Here is a 14,304-nt window from a genome sequence, read left to right as displayed (position 1 = left end):
ATCTGTATTTAAAATGTATTAAACCTTAAACAGTCATTATCAGAAACACCATATATATATATATATATATATATATATATATATATATATATATATATATATATATATATATATATATTAGTATAGCTACTATATGGAATTATATAGGCAATGTCAACATAAAAGCAAACTAAAACTTTTTCATTAATTGTACTATATTATGTATTGCAAGTAATTTGGGGAGTTTAGAAGGCACTCGTCTTTATCAGCTGCTTTATAAATTTAAATAGTATGTTAATTTAAATGCATTTGTCAAACTAAACCTACAAAGCAATGCATGTACATTTTTTTTTTTTTTTTTTTGGCAATTATTATTTTCTATTGTATGAAATGCACAAAATTCATATGTTACATATCCACATACATTTATATAGACTGATCCTTATTAAAGTTATGATTGTTATTTTTATTATATATTTTTTAGGGGACAAATACAAATTGTGCTTTTGTGTGACTTTTATTTACAAAAACTAAAATGTATTATTTTTTTTATCAGTAAAGTAAAACAGCAGAAGGATTCCAGCACGCAGGGGAATAAATAACACGACATATAAACATAAAGATCTGTGTACACACACACACACACACACACACAGAGAGAGAGAGAGAGCGGCCAGGAGAGGGAGGAGGAGAGTCGACAGTCATCTGATTCTTTTCCTGTCCCACCCTCCACCGGACAGACGGGAAGAGCTGACGGCGCTCGAGCTCCACACACCGCCTCTGAGAGCGACTCCGAGCCGCGCGAAGCAACACGGACGACGCGGAGCGGCAGAAACGACGCGACGCGACGCCACTGAAACAGCGAGGCGCGATCAGCCGCGCAGACAGAAGTTCCAGAACTTGAGCAGAACTTGAGAAACTGATCAGACCCGCGATGATCGGAGAAACATGACGACGCCAGCGCGTTTCTGAGCGCGTATGTCCGCGAGTCGGAGCGGCTTTTCCTGCTATTCTTCTTCTGAGCGCTTCCTGCTCGGGCAAAACCACCAACAGCTAAAAATACTGAGCCCTCAATGGAGCCCTGAGCTCAGACTTCAGCTCTCCAGGGCCGATGCGTCTCCAGTCGCTCGGGGGTTTTACAAGGACTTGATCTCTGAGATGTTTTCCTCTCATATGTGATGTTTTGGGGGGTAGATGCTCGTGGAGTGACTGATTTGGTGTTTAGATGGGGATCGATGACTGATGGAGACGCTTCCACCGATGATCCGGGCGTACAGGGTTGTGACAAACCCACATGAACTTCAACATCACACTTCTTCTGATTTCACTCAAAGTGCCTTGTAATCTCTCCATGGAGCCGCTGAAGAACATATTCTCCCGCGGCCCGCTGTCCGCCTGGAAGAGTCTGGATCAGACTCAGAAGGGTAACTTCACCAACCCGGTTTGGACCGCTTTGTTCGACTACGAGGCTTCGGGGATAGACGAACTCACACTGCGTAAAGGAGACCTGGTGGAGGTCCTGTCTCTGGATTCGGAGATATCCGGAGACGAAGGATGGTGGGCGGGAAAGGTCAACAACAAGGTGGGAATCTTCCCCTCCAACTATGTCTCCTTCAAGCCCAGTGGATACGGTGAGCTGCAGGGCTCGGGTCTGGGACCGGCCGTGGTGAGCGAGCTGGAGCCGGACACGGTGGACTTCAGCGAGCTGAGTCTGGAGGAGGTCATCGGGGTCGGCGGCTTCGGGAAGGTCTACCGAGGGACCTGGAAGGGCGAGTTGGTGGCCGTGAAAGCGGCCCGTCAGGATCCAGACGAGGACATCAGTGTCACAGCACAGAACGTCCAGAACGAAGCCAGACTCTTCGCCATGCTCAAGCACCCCAACATCATCGCACTCATCGGTGTGTGCCTGCAGGAGCCCAACCTGTGTCTGGTCATGGAGTATGCGTCCGGTGGCCCGCTGAGCCGTGCTCTGGCCGGACGGAGGATCCCGCCTCATGTGCTGGTCAACTGGGCAGTGCAGATCGCCCGAGGGATGCTGTACCTGCACAACGAGGCCATCGTCCCCGTCATCCACCGAGACCTCAAGTCCAACAACAGTGAGTTCACGTCCTTCTGCTCGAGACATGCTGTTTCCAGCAAACCTTTATGTATGTATGTTATTTAGATTCATGCTGTATATGATACGTTCATGACCTTGCATTTCTATACATTTTTTAATAGCCACAAAAATTTAGACTTGCTAATGATTTTAAAGCGTCCATTTCTTTTATTTTTACATTGTATTCAATATCACATATTTTGTCAGGCCGTGCATTTCCTGGGAATTGAACCCATGCACTTGCATCTTTATTGCCACTCTGCTTTCCGAGCTCCAAAAATGTTTTGACTATAAAGCATCCATTTATTTTGTATGTACATTAATATATTTAGTAGACACAATTATTTGTATTTTTTCTGAAGCAGTTTACATTGCATTCAGTCTACATTATCTGGTCAGTTCATGCACTTCCTGGGAATCGAATCCCATGACCTGTGTTTTTATTGCCACTTTTATTTTTGAGCTTCATAGAAGTTGAGACTAGTGAATGACCATAAAGGATCCAATTCTTTTATTTTGACACTGCATTCAGTCTACACACTTCGTCAGTTCATGCATTCCCTGGGAATCGGACGACATTCTCATTGAATTACAAGAATTCTCAATTTTCCTTTAAAATACCATATAATTCCTTTTTGAACCCATGGCCTTGCATTTCTATTGCCAAACCATACTTTTTGAGTGCCAAAAAAAGTTTAGACCAGCTAATGACCATAAAGGATTATTTTATATTTACATTATTGCATTTGGCAGACACTTTTTGTTTTTCCAACACAGCTAACCCAAACATTGTATTCAATCTACACATTTGGTCAGTGCATTCATTCCCTGGGAATCGGACCCATGACCTCGGTGTTTCTAATACAGGTTAGAACCAGCTAATGATAATGAAGGATCCATTTCTTTTAAATGTACAAAAGTGTATTTGGCAGATGCTTTTTTCCAAAGCAACATGCATTGCATTCAATCCACACATTGGTCAGTACATGCATTCCCTGGGAATAGAACCCATGACCTTCTTGTTGAGCTGCAAGAATGCTCAATTTTCCTTTATAATCTAATTTCTGTTAGAGTCCATCTCAACACTGCCATTTTTCATCCAGTATGGTCTGTTCTTTGGTCCATTCAGCTGCTGGTGGTGTTGTGTTTTGGTTTGGGATTATTATCAGGCCCACATGGAATCTCGCCCGCAGAACTCAGGGGAAAGGGTTTGCAGGTTTCCGCAGAGTTGTAACGCCCTTCATTTACAGAGCTCTACATCCTCTGCCTGTTGCATGTGTGTTTGGTTTGGTATTGTGTCTAACTCGAGTGTGCATTCAGCTCTGCTGGTGTAAATTTAGCTCTACTTAAATCCATTCCACAGAATTCCACCCATATTCTTATTACAATTACATCTTGGTCTTGATCGTATGTATTGGGGTTATCTGGTTGCGCTCCAGGACTCTGAGAGAATCGGCTGTTTCGGAGAAGAGGATATTCCCATGGCATGTATCACACAGTTGTGAAGAGAATGCTGTTGGCCTGGCTATCAAATGACTCACACACACACACACTTTACCAAGTTGTGAAATTTGATTACAATACCACTCACAGGTCAAATATCATATCAGGACACAGACATACGGAGCTGGACTTAGTTTTGCATTGATCATTTTATCGTATCCTGTTTATTTGTTGTGTACTGAAATCAATGCTACCTGTGGAACTGTACGGTCTTGATTTTCCTCGGACCAAAGTAAATGTATTATTCTTAAATTGAACTGTTCTGATCATCAGGATGATCTGTTTAGATAATGCAAACATGGAAAATCACTGGCTCATGATTAATACGTTTAACATATTTTGATCCAGCAGTTGACCATGTTTCATAAAAGCATAATAATAAGAATGAACAGTAATGATTAATATATACATATTAAACTCTAACATGAATTGCAGCTGTGTATATTTCAGCATTAGCGAAGACTTCGATTGCATCTCATCTGATCAGAATAAAGAGTCAGAACTTTAAATATTCATCTCGTAAACACAGAGTTGTTTAATGAGAAGTCAGTAGTTTAGTTAGTAGTTTCTTCAATCATTCGTTTAATGTGAACTCTGTATTAATATACACATTACATCTGAACATCTGTTGATTTCCAGCGTTCTCAGAGACTTTGATCACAGAATATGGAGTCAGTTTATGAATGTTCATCTCGTGAGCACTACGTATACAGAGACGCACAGTGCTTTTTAAAAGCGAGTATTTGTAGTCTTCCTTCCTCAATTTTTCTTTCTTTTCCTCCAGTCTCTCACACCTTTAACCAGTGTCTGTTTGGTTATTGTCCACCCACGTATATCCCATGATCCTTCACTTCCCTCCCGAGTCAGGAGAGAGTGTGTCCGGTGGGCTGGAAACCACCTCAGTAGCATAAAACACACTTTTTTAATGCCGGCTCGCAACACACTGCAGCGGCTGTAGCTGCGATCTTATCTCTCTCTCTCTCTCTCTCTCTCTCTCTCTCTCTCTCTCTCTCTCTCTCTCTCTCTCTTTGTTGTTTTTTTTATTCTTTCCGAGCTCTTTGTCCCAGACCTGCCCTTACTTGTCTCTTGAGCTCTGTCTTTCCAGATCGCAGCATCCTGTGTTTTTCTTTCTTCTTTCGTCTCTTTCTCTTTTTTTTTCTCCCAGCTAACTTCATTTTTCGCTTCCTACTCATTTTCTAAAGACAGCCTCGCTCTGTTCCTGCGCTCCGCTCGATGACGGAGGATCATGGCGCTCAGTCTCTGCCATGCATTTGATCAGCAGTTCCTTCACTTCTCATTATTGTATCACTCGTTTCATCTCAAGAGTTTGTTTTTCAATTAGTAGTTTAATGAAGCGTTCTGTATTCCAGGGTTTATTTAATCAGTAGTTAAATGTAAAAGAGGTTCTTCTTTATTCAGTAGTTTTGCACAATTTATTTAATCAATAGTTTAATGTAAAATAGTTTCTTCTTTATTCAGTAGTTTAGCACAAAGAGTTTATTTAATCAGTAGTTTAATGTAAAAGTTTGTTTTTTATTCAGTAGTTTTGCACAATTTATTTAATCAGTAGTTTAATGTAAAAGTTTGTTTTTTATTCAGTAGTTTTGCACAATTTATTTAATCAGTAGTTTAATGTAAAATAGTTTCTTCTTTATTCAGTAGTTTAGCACAAAGAGTTTATTTAATCAGTAGTTTAATGTAAGAGTTTCTTCTTTATTCAGTAGTTTTCACACGAAGAGTTTATTTAATCAGTAATTTAATGTAAAAGAGTTTCTTCTTTATTCAGTAGTTTAGCATGAAGAGTTTAATCAGTAGTTTAATGTAAAATAGTTTTCTCTTTATTCAGTAGTTTAGCATGAAGAGTTTATTTAATCAGTAGTTTAATGTAAAAGAGTTTCTTCTTTATTCAGTAGTTTGCACGAAGAGTTTATTTAATCAGTAGTTTAATGAACAGTTTCATCATAAACTAGTAGTATATATCGAACAGTTCTTCTTTAATCAGCAGTTAAATGTGAAAAGTTTCTTTAATCAGTAGTTCAATGGAAAGTTTTCTTATTTTTTCAGTAGTTTAGTGTGAACCGTTTCTTCTTTAATTGGTTGTTTAGTGTAAATAGATTAATGCGATAAGTTTATTCTATAATCAGTATGAATAGAAATACTTTCTTTAATCTGATAGTTTATCTAGTTTCTTCTGTGTTTAATCAGTTCATTCTTTCATCAGTAGTTTGGTGTGAAGTTACAGTTCAGTGTATTCTGGTTGAATCGTGAATTAATCGGGTTATAGTTTGTGCTAGGAAGCGTCACCTGTGATTGTGTCCTGATCCTCATGTGTGTCATCTTCAGTCATTCAGATCCTCGCTCAGCTCATTCTGTCCATTTCTGTCTGATCCATTATGATCTGATTGTTGATCTGATGTTAGAAGCTCGGCTTGATTGTGGTCTGGCTGTGATGTTTGTCCTGCGAGAGGATTCGGTGTCCTATAACCACATTCAGTGAGACGTCTGAAGATTTCGCACCCAGACGTGGCTCATTTGTGTCTGCGGTCCAGAAGCATCTGGTGTTTTCCAGGTGAGCGAGGACAGAAGATCACTTTACAGGAATCTAGCTAAGCCAAGCCAATTTGATCTGTATAGTGCTTTTCACAATGCACACTGTTTCACTGCAGCTTTACAGAAAATCATGAGGATATAATATCTGTACTTTCACACTTTGAAGCAGATAGAGCTGGACGGTAATATAGTTACATTATGTTATGATATAAACAATCACACAGTTGAGATCTGCTGCCTGCTGAGTGTTTGCAGATGAAGGATTTTGACACAGACAGACATTGTAATGATAGTAGAAGACCTTTACCAGAATATTCATTCCTGTTAGATTTTTGTGTGTACTGAGAATCGTGTGTTGTGTTTTGCAAAAAGTGTTTCCTGAAATTGAAATCGGAGTCAGAGGCTGATGATTAGTGTATGGATTTGCAGATTTGGTGTGTGCTTCCTCTGTTTGAGTGTCAGCTCTCAGAAACTGTGTGTAAGCCGTTGAAAACAAGTGTAACATAACACTGGGATGTGTTTGGTGAGTAAGTGGTGACAGAATTGAAAAAAATGCACGTCTAAAACTTTTACTCGTTCTGTTTCCTGATATATTAATATTTGATCTGTTTAGGCATAGAATGATCAGTGCGGTGCTGGGAGAGAGAGAGAGAGAGTGTGTGTGTGTGTGTGTGTGTGTGTGTGTGTGAGAGAGAGAGAGACAAGGAGGAGCAGCTCATGGCCTCGCCGTCTCTTTATTTTGGAAAGGCCGCATCCGGAGATTGAGCAGCAGATTTGGGGAGGAGGCAGGTATGATCTTGGCACAGGATTCCCCTTGTTCCAGCCTCAGAAATATTTCCCAGCATGCACTGGGAGTTCTGCTTTTTCCCAAAGACAGCGGCGCTCTGGAATGAGCATGTCAAAGGGGCAGAGTATTCCAGAAGCACACACACACACACAATGAACCAGATCATTTGAATGTGTTTTGTTTCCTAAACGAAATGTGCAGTTTGCCCCCGATACACTACTGCACTCTCCATTGTCATTATAAGTCCACGAGTGTTAGTGCTTAAAGTCGACATGACGTATAAATGAATCAGTTTCTAAATGCCTGTTATTGATTGTAAACAGTTTAGCCTTGCATGTTTCATTTTTAAACACAGATCTGTTATGTGTGCATGATGTTTACATCGATGTACTGACCAAACAATTCCAGTGTTAACTCTGAGATGCTATTATAGCTTTCATTCATATTTTTAGATATATTTTTTGTTTATAAGATAAATAGTAAATATATATAGTAGATAATCATAAATATAATAGTTTAAAATATCATCTTTTTCTTTTCTTTTGTTCTTTATTTCAGGCAAAGTGTTTTGTAATGGTTCTAGTGCTAATGTAAGTTTCAGCTAACATTAATAACCCTGGACACAGAATGATGCCACTGATATTCCTGAGAGCTGGACGGGGTCAGAGGTCACAGCAGCACCCTGCACAAGTTAAACTTCAGCCACTCACAGCAGCACAGCAGAGTTAATTAGTGACCCATTCAGAGATTTCAGAGAACACTAATGAACCTGCTCTCTGTTTGTGAGAGATTTAGAGGCTTTCTCTCAGATCAGTTTTAACTCAACACCACAATATTAGGGGTTGGGTGGGGTGGAGGGGGTTCCGGGGCATTGCTTGCAGGATGGGTTATTGCCAGGGTGTTGCTGTGTTTGAGTGGTTGCCAGGGTGTTTCCAGGGTGTTGCTATGTTGTTTGAGTGGTTGCCAGGGTGTTGCTGTGTTTGAGTGGTTGCCAGGGTGTTGCTATGTTGTTTGGGTGTAGATGGGGTGTTGCTATGTAGAGCTGTGCAAGCAAGACGAGATGTGGATGACTATAACATTCAGTTAATCGTGCAGCCCTATTGCTGTGTGGTTTGAGAGATTGCTGGAGTGTTGCTATGTGGTCTGAGTTAGGGATGCACCGAAATGAAAATTCTTGTCAGAAGTCGAAATCGATCAAAATGAAATGAGGGGTGAATACTGAACACAGTTTTTTGCATTTTCCCCAATGTAAATTGGTTTGTGTAGCTTTTCAAAGAAAAAATCAATTACAAAAACAACAATTTAAAAATATTTTTTTGACTCCCAATGACTGAATCATTCATGTATTTTTTTCTGTACAAATAAATGAAGTCTTGCTGAGCAGAAGAGACTTTTTAAAAAAAGCATTAGAAAATATGACAGATCTCAGTTGGAATGCTACAGAATGTGTAAATTTTATAATAAATGTATTAATAAAGTAAAATTACAAAACTAAAATTTATGGATGTTGATGAATTTTTTTTTCTTTTTTTCTTTTATTTTAGCAGAAAACCTCCAGGAAAGAAATCAGTTCTTCTTTTTGTTCACAAAAGCAGATTTATAAATGATTCTCATTACAAATTTGGGAAGCTGTTTGTCTCACATACTGCATCGTCACATCCATGCCTTGTATAAAAAAATTAAAAATTCCTGAGCAACTGACGAGTAACACTGTTTCAGCACAGATTTTGAACCCTGGCTATCGAGCAGATAGTGCCGTGCAGTTTACATTGTTTACGCTCTACACTGGTTGGAGTTGCTGTGTTGTTTGGGAGGTTGGTGGGGCGTTGCTATGTGGTTGGGGGTTGCTGGGGTGTTGCCATGTGGTTTGGGGGGTTGCTGGGGCGTTGCCATGTGGTTTGGGGGGGTTGCTGGGGCGTTGTCATGTGGTTTGGGGGTTGCTGGGGCGTTGTCATGTGGTTTGGGGGTAGCTGGGGCGTTGCCATGTGGTTTGGGGGTAGCTGGGGCGTTGCCATGTGGTTTGGGGGGGGTTGCTGGGGCGTTGCCATGTGGTTTGGGGGGGTTGCAAGGGCGTTGCCATGTGGTTTGGGGGTAGCTGGGGCGTTGCCATGTGGTTTGGGGGGGTTGCTGGGGCGTTGTCATGTGGTTGGGGGTTGCTGGGGCGTTGTCATGTGGTTTGGGGGTTGCTGGGGCGTTGCCATGTGGTTTGGGGGTAGCTGGGGCGTTGTCATGTGGTTGGGGGTTGCTGGGGCGTTGTCATGTGGTTTGGGGGTTGCTGGGGCGTTGCCATGTGGTTTGGGGGTAGCTGGGGCGTTGCCATGTGGTTGGGGGTTGCTGGGGCGTTGCCATGTGGTTTGGGGGGGTTGCTGGGGCGTTGCCATGTGGTTTGGGGGGGTTGCTGGGGCGTTGCCATGTGGTTTGGGGGTAGCTGGGGCGTTGCCATGTGGTTTGGGGGGGTTGCTGGGGCGTTGCCATGTGGTTTGGGGGTAGCTGGGGCGTTGCCATGTGGTTTGGGGGTTGCTGGGGCGCTGCCATGTGGTTTGGGGGGGTTGCTGGGGCGCTGTCATGAGGTTTGGGGGTTGCTGGGGCGTTGCCATGTGGTTTGGGGGTTGCTGGGGCGCTGCCATGAGGTTGGGAGGTTGCTGGGGCGCTGCCATGTGGTTGGGAGGTTGCTGGGGAAGTTGCCATGTGGTTTGGGGGTTGCTGGGGCGTTGCCATGTGGTTTGGGGGTTGCTGGGGCGTTGCCATGTGGTTGGGGGTTGCTGGGGCGTTGCCATGTGGTTTGGGGGTTGCTGGGGCGTTGCCATGTGGTTGGGGGTTGCTGGGGCGTTGCCATGTGGTTGGGGGTTGCTGGGGCGTTGCCATGTGGTTTGGGGGGGTTGCTGGGGCGTTGTCATGTGGTTTGGGGGTTGCTGGGGCGTTGCCATGTGGTTGGGGGTTGCTGGGGACGTTGCCATGTGGTTTGGGGGTTGCTGGGGACGTTGCCATGTGGTTTGGGGGTTGCTGGGGCGTTGCCATGTGGTTTGGGGGTTGCTGGGGCGTTGCCATGTGGTTGGGGGTTGCTGGGGCGTTGCCATGTGGTTGGGGGTTGCTGGGGCGTTGCCATGTGGTTTGGGGGGGTTGCTGGGGCGTTGCCATGTGGTTTGGGGGGGGGGGGGTTGCTGGGGCGTTGCCATGTGGTTTGAGGGTTGCTGGGGCGTTGCTATGTGGTTTGAGGGTTGCTAGGAGGTTACTATGTGGTTTGGGGGTTGCTAGGTGATTGTCAGCAGGTTCTGTGTGAGATCTCTGTGTGTAGTGGTTTCTGACTGTCTGAAATGTGATAGAGTGTATGTCTCTGTCTGGTGTGGCCTGGATTCTGCTGCACTGGGGGTTTTCCCTCAGAAGAACGAGTCTTTGTCTTGTAGGATGTACAGGAGTCACTGGCAACCTCAGCGAACACACGCACACACACACACACACACACACACACACACAGACGGGCGGCTGTGAGAAGGTTAGCTGATTGATCATGTGATCGCCGGCTCTTGCTGAGATGAGTTCTGGGAGCCGCCTCTCACACAGTAAACAGCCTCTGCATCCAAACAAACACAGCCGGTCACCGTGGTTACCATCGGCCGGTGTCGCCGTGGCATCCAGCATGTGGTGAAGACGGTCGCATTCCTGAAGAAAGCCCAGAGTAATTACAGAGTGATTTCTGAGCAGAGCAGATGTGCAGAGGCTCGCACTGAAGCACATGAGAGATGAGAGACACGTTTACAGTCTTCTTGCACTGTTGCTGTTTTCACTGAACACTTTACCGGTGATAAAGAGTACGATTTGATCTGTTAAATAGTCAGCAGGACACAAAAATGGTCATTTGACCACAAATTTACTTGCATTTGATTTAGGTAGACTTTGATTATTCAGCTTTTAGTTAAAATATTGACTTATACATATTCTAACTAATTAATGTAATCACTTCAGCTTTTGAAAATCATATTATGTAATTATAATTATTATACAGTTAATTTACACAAATGCATTACGCAAACAAAATGAGAAACTCTCATTCACCATTTAATTATCTATATGAAAAAATGAGTGACATGTCATTCTGCAGAATTTTTGTAGATATGGATTAGAAAAAAAATAAAGGTATGTGATTAAGATGCTTTACTTTTGGATAAATTGTTTTATTCATTGCATTATCTCTCTTAAGCTTATAGGGTTATGATAATCAAAACAGTACTGAGCTAGACCAAGCTTTGATCTCTGAAAACCAAAACATCACTTTAATGAAATCATATTTTCCTGCTGATAAAAATGTCTTATAAACTAGGGCTGGATGATATGACCAGAATTTATATCACAATATATTTCTTAATTTCAGTCGATCCAATATAAATCCGATATAAACACCATAAAAAAAAAACAGCAAAGAACAGCCACAACAGAAGTCTGTACCTACAAACTTATGGAAAATTAATTTGCTGAGTCCATGAAACCTACTCCTGTAAAACTATACAATATTTTAGGGTGAAAAAATGGCACAAATAAATACATTTTCACCTTTGTATTTGTATTTAGTCTTTATGCAAACAAGAGATGTGAAATCTTAACTTTAGATCAAATTAAAATATCCTTGCTAAATGAGAGAATATTTTCTATAATTTAAATATATCTCTAAGCTTTTGAAGCTTTGTAATGGTATGGTGTACAATGTTACAAAAAGCTTTTTATTTCAGATAAATGCTGATCTTTGGATCTTTCTATCCATCGAAGAATCCTGAACAAAATGTATCATATTATTCTGATTTCTGAAGATCATGTGACACTGAAGACTGGAGGAATGATGCTGAAAATACAGCGGAGCATCACAGAAATACATTACACTATAACCGATATTAAAATAGAAAGGAGTTATTTTACATATTAAAAATATTTCAAAATTAGCTATAGCTCCACACTGTAGAGCTGCGTTATAACAGAAAATCAAGTTATAATTCTAATCGAAAGCCACACAGACGCTGGTATAAGTAAATAAACGTGATGTGACTGGACTTTACTGGAGTACTGAATAAACATCCAGATCGCTGTAATCAGATGCTTTCTGAACTGCTGCTTTCTCACCGCTGTCAGCTTCTGCTGTTTATTTTGTTATTAAGAGGAAAAGTGCATATATTCACATATTCATCCAAACGCCGCTCAGCAGCTTCAGGTCGGGCAGAACTGAAGCGCTGTGTCTTCTTCTCTTGAATTACTCTGACTGTGTGTTTTGGAGGTGTATAAGGATGTCAGCTGTTGCTTGAGCTCTTCGGCTCGATCTCTCATACTGCAATACAGGAAGTGCAGAGAGCAAGACTCAGACGTGCTGATTTTACAGAATCATTTCTGTGTGGAAATCTCAGTATGAACGCTTATCTTTGTATTCTGTGTCTGATTTATGAGGCTTTCCTGTGAGAGTGTTTACTCTAGATCTGCTTCAAATATACTGATCAGCACAGGGAGATTTCCTTCTCCATTTATGTTCATGCACATGAGAATAATGTCTGTCTTTGTTATGTCTGTGCATGTTTGCTGAACATTTTTATCTGTTTAATTAGTCTGTGCTCATGATGACTTTGGCTCTTCTGTTCGATCTCTTGCTGCTCTGTGATGAATTGCTTTTGTTTCTCATTTGTAAATGTCTTTGGATAAAAGCATCTTCTACATGTGTCGGTGTACAGGAACGCATGCCGTGGTGACCCAGTGTATCTAGTAGTTCGGACAGGATCTCTGATGAGGTGTTGTTAGTGAGTGATGGTTTATAAAAGACTCCACAGTGAAGCGTATTCTTGAAAAACGTCTTGAAGTGAACTTAAGAAACTGCCAGATTCTGTCGTTTTTATTTAGAATTGTGTCGATTTCATTTGCGTCACTTCCTGTAGAGAGCAGATCGACGGAAACCAGCCTTACCGCCACAGAGGCGTGTGTGTGTGTGTGTGTGTGGGTGTGTGTGTAAATGCGGTCGGTGGCAAAGAGACAGACGGATTCTTCTATCTGGATTGACGGCAGAGCGGCAGTTTCACTTCTTCTTGTTCTGCAATTTTGTTCCACATTTCCATTATCATCCAGAACACAAATGTGTGTGTGTGTGTGTGTGTGTGTCTAAATATTTACCACTTCAGAAACTGGCAAGTTTAAGGTCTGCTGACTGTGTGTGTGTGTGTGTGAGACGCAAAGCTCTCTCTCTTTTTCAGCCTTTTTCAACAGCTTTGACGTCTCTCTCTCACTCACACACACACACACACACACACACACACACACACAAACTGTCTTCCTACTGAGAAAGAGACAGGCAGATCTCTTGTTCTTTGTGTATTTTTTAAATGTCTAATATAGTGTTTCCACGGTATCAATATTTCAGTGACATATGTGTACATATTAAATATTTTTAAAGGGGTCATATGATGTGATTTCAACTGTTCCTTTCTCTTTGGAGTGTTACAAGCTCTTGGTGAATAAAGAAGATCTGTGAAGTTACAAAGATTAAAGTCTCTAATCCAAAGAGATATTCTTTATCAAAGTTCAGACTCGTCCTCATCGCCCTAAACACCTGGTTTAAACACACCCACATCTCTACATCACTGTGTGGGGAGATTAGCAGAACATCACCCAAATGTTCATACAAAGAAAGGAGGAGTAACTTGTATTCTCTCTGTTCCCACCGTCATGTCGTGGAGATGTTGTGTGTTTCACTGTGAAAGTGAAACTGCTTAGTTTGTTCTTCTAAAAGAGGATGATAACTGCTTGGTCATGCCTTGAGCTGATCCATGCTGATCGCTGAGGAAATACATCAACTTCACGCTGTGGGTCACAGGATCTCACCGTGGACGAAGCCCAGGGTCCAGGGTCATCACTCCAGCGTGCCGTACTCTAACCAGCCGAACGTTCCTCACTCAAGACCTCAGTGTGATCTGTAGACTAGCCTACAATGGGTCTGTGCTTAAAGCCTGCTTCTATAAATTGAGACCATTTAAACTTCACAAGGACAGTCTGGCACTTCTGACTCACAGTCTGTAAATACATTTACATATTTAAAGAATGTGCCGCTGATGATTCAAACGTGAGTTTTGAGCAGTGTAGAGTAGAGCTTGTTGTTTGTCGTTTCTCTAATCACAAATGCAGACATGATTTTATGTTTATGCAGCCCGATAAGCAATGCAATGAGTAAAAAGACAATAAAAGTCATTATAATCAGTAATTATGTCCCCACTGGATGCAGCTAATGTCTTGTCTGTAATGGATTTTATTGGTTTTGTCTCATCACTCCGGGACACACAGCACAGTACAGTGAGGGGCGTAACATTTCTGTCACATGCTTGAGGCATTCAGCCAATCACAACGCACTGGATAGCTGGCCAATCAG

At 42.0% G+C, this 14,304-nt stretch overlaps 1 protein-coding gene across 1 annotated transcript in view; it reads left to right on the top strand.

Moving 5' to 3' along the window:
* The first annotated feature begins 636 nt into the window (after window positions 1–636).
* Window positions 637–14,304, top strand: part of LOC127962231 (mitogen-activated protein kinase kinase kinase 11-like) — a 29,585-nt gene continuing 15,917 nt past the window's right edge. The window contains exon 1 of the mRNA XM_052561767.1: window positions 637–2,075. Coding sequence (XP_052417727.1) covers window positions 1,274–2,075 — 802 coding nt within the window. The 5' untranslated portion in view covers window positions 637–1,273. The remainder of the gene's footprint in view (window positions 2,076–14,304) is intronic.

Source organism: Carassius gibelio, chromosome B7, assembly GCF_023724105.1.
Source record: "Carassius gibelio isolate Cgi1373 ecotype wild population from Czech Republic chromosome B7, carGib1.2-hapl.c, whole genome shotgun sequence".
NCBI lineage: Eukaryota > Metazoa > Chordata > Actinopteri > Cypriniformes > Cyprinidae > Carassius > Carassius gibelio.
Note: the sequence above shows the minus strand (reverse complement) of the source record. Positions and strands in the feature narration are given on the sequence as shown.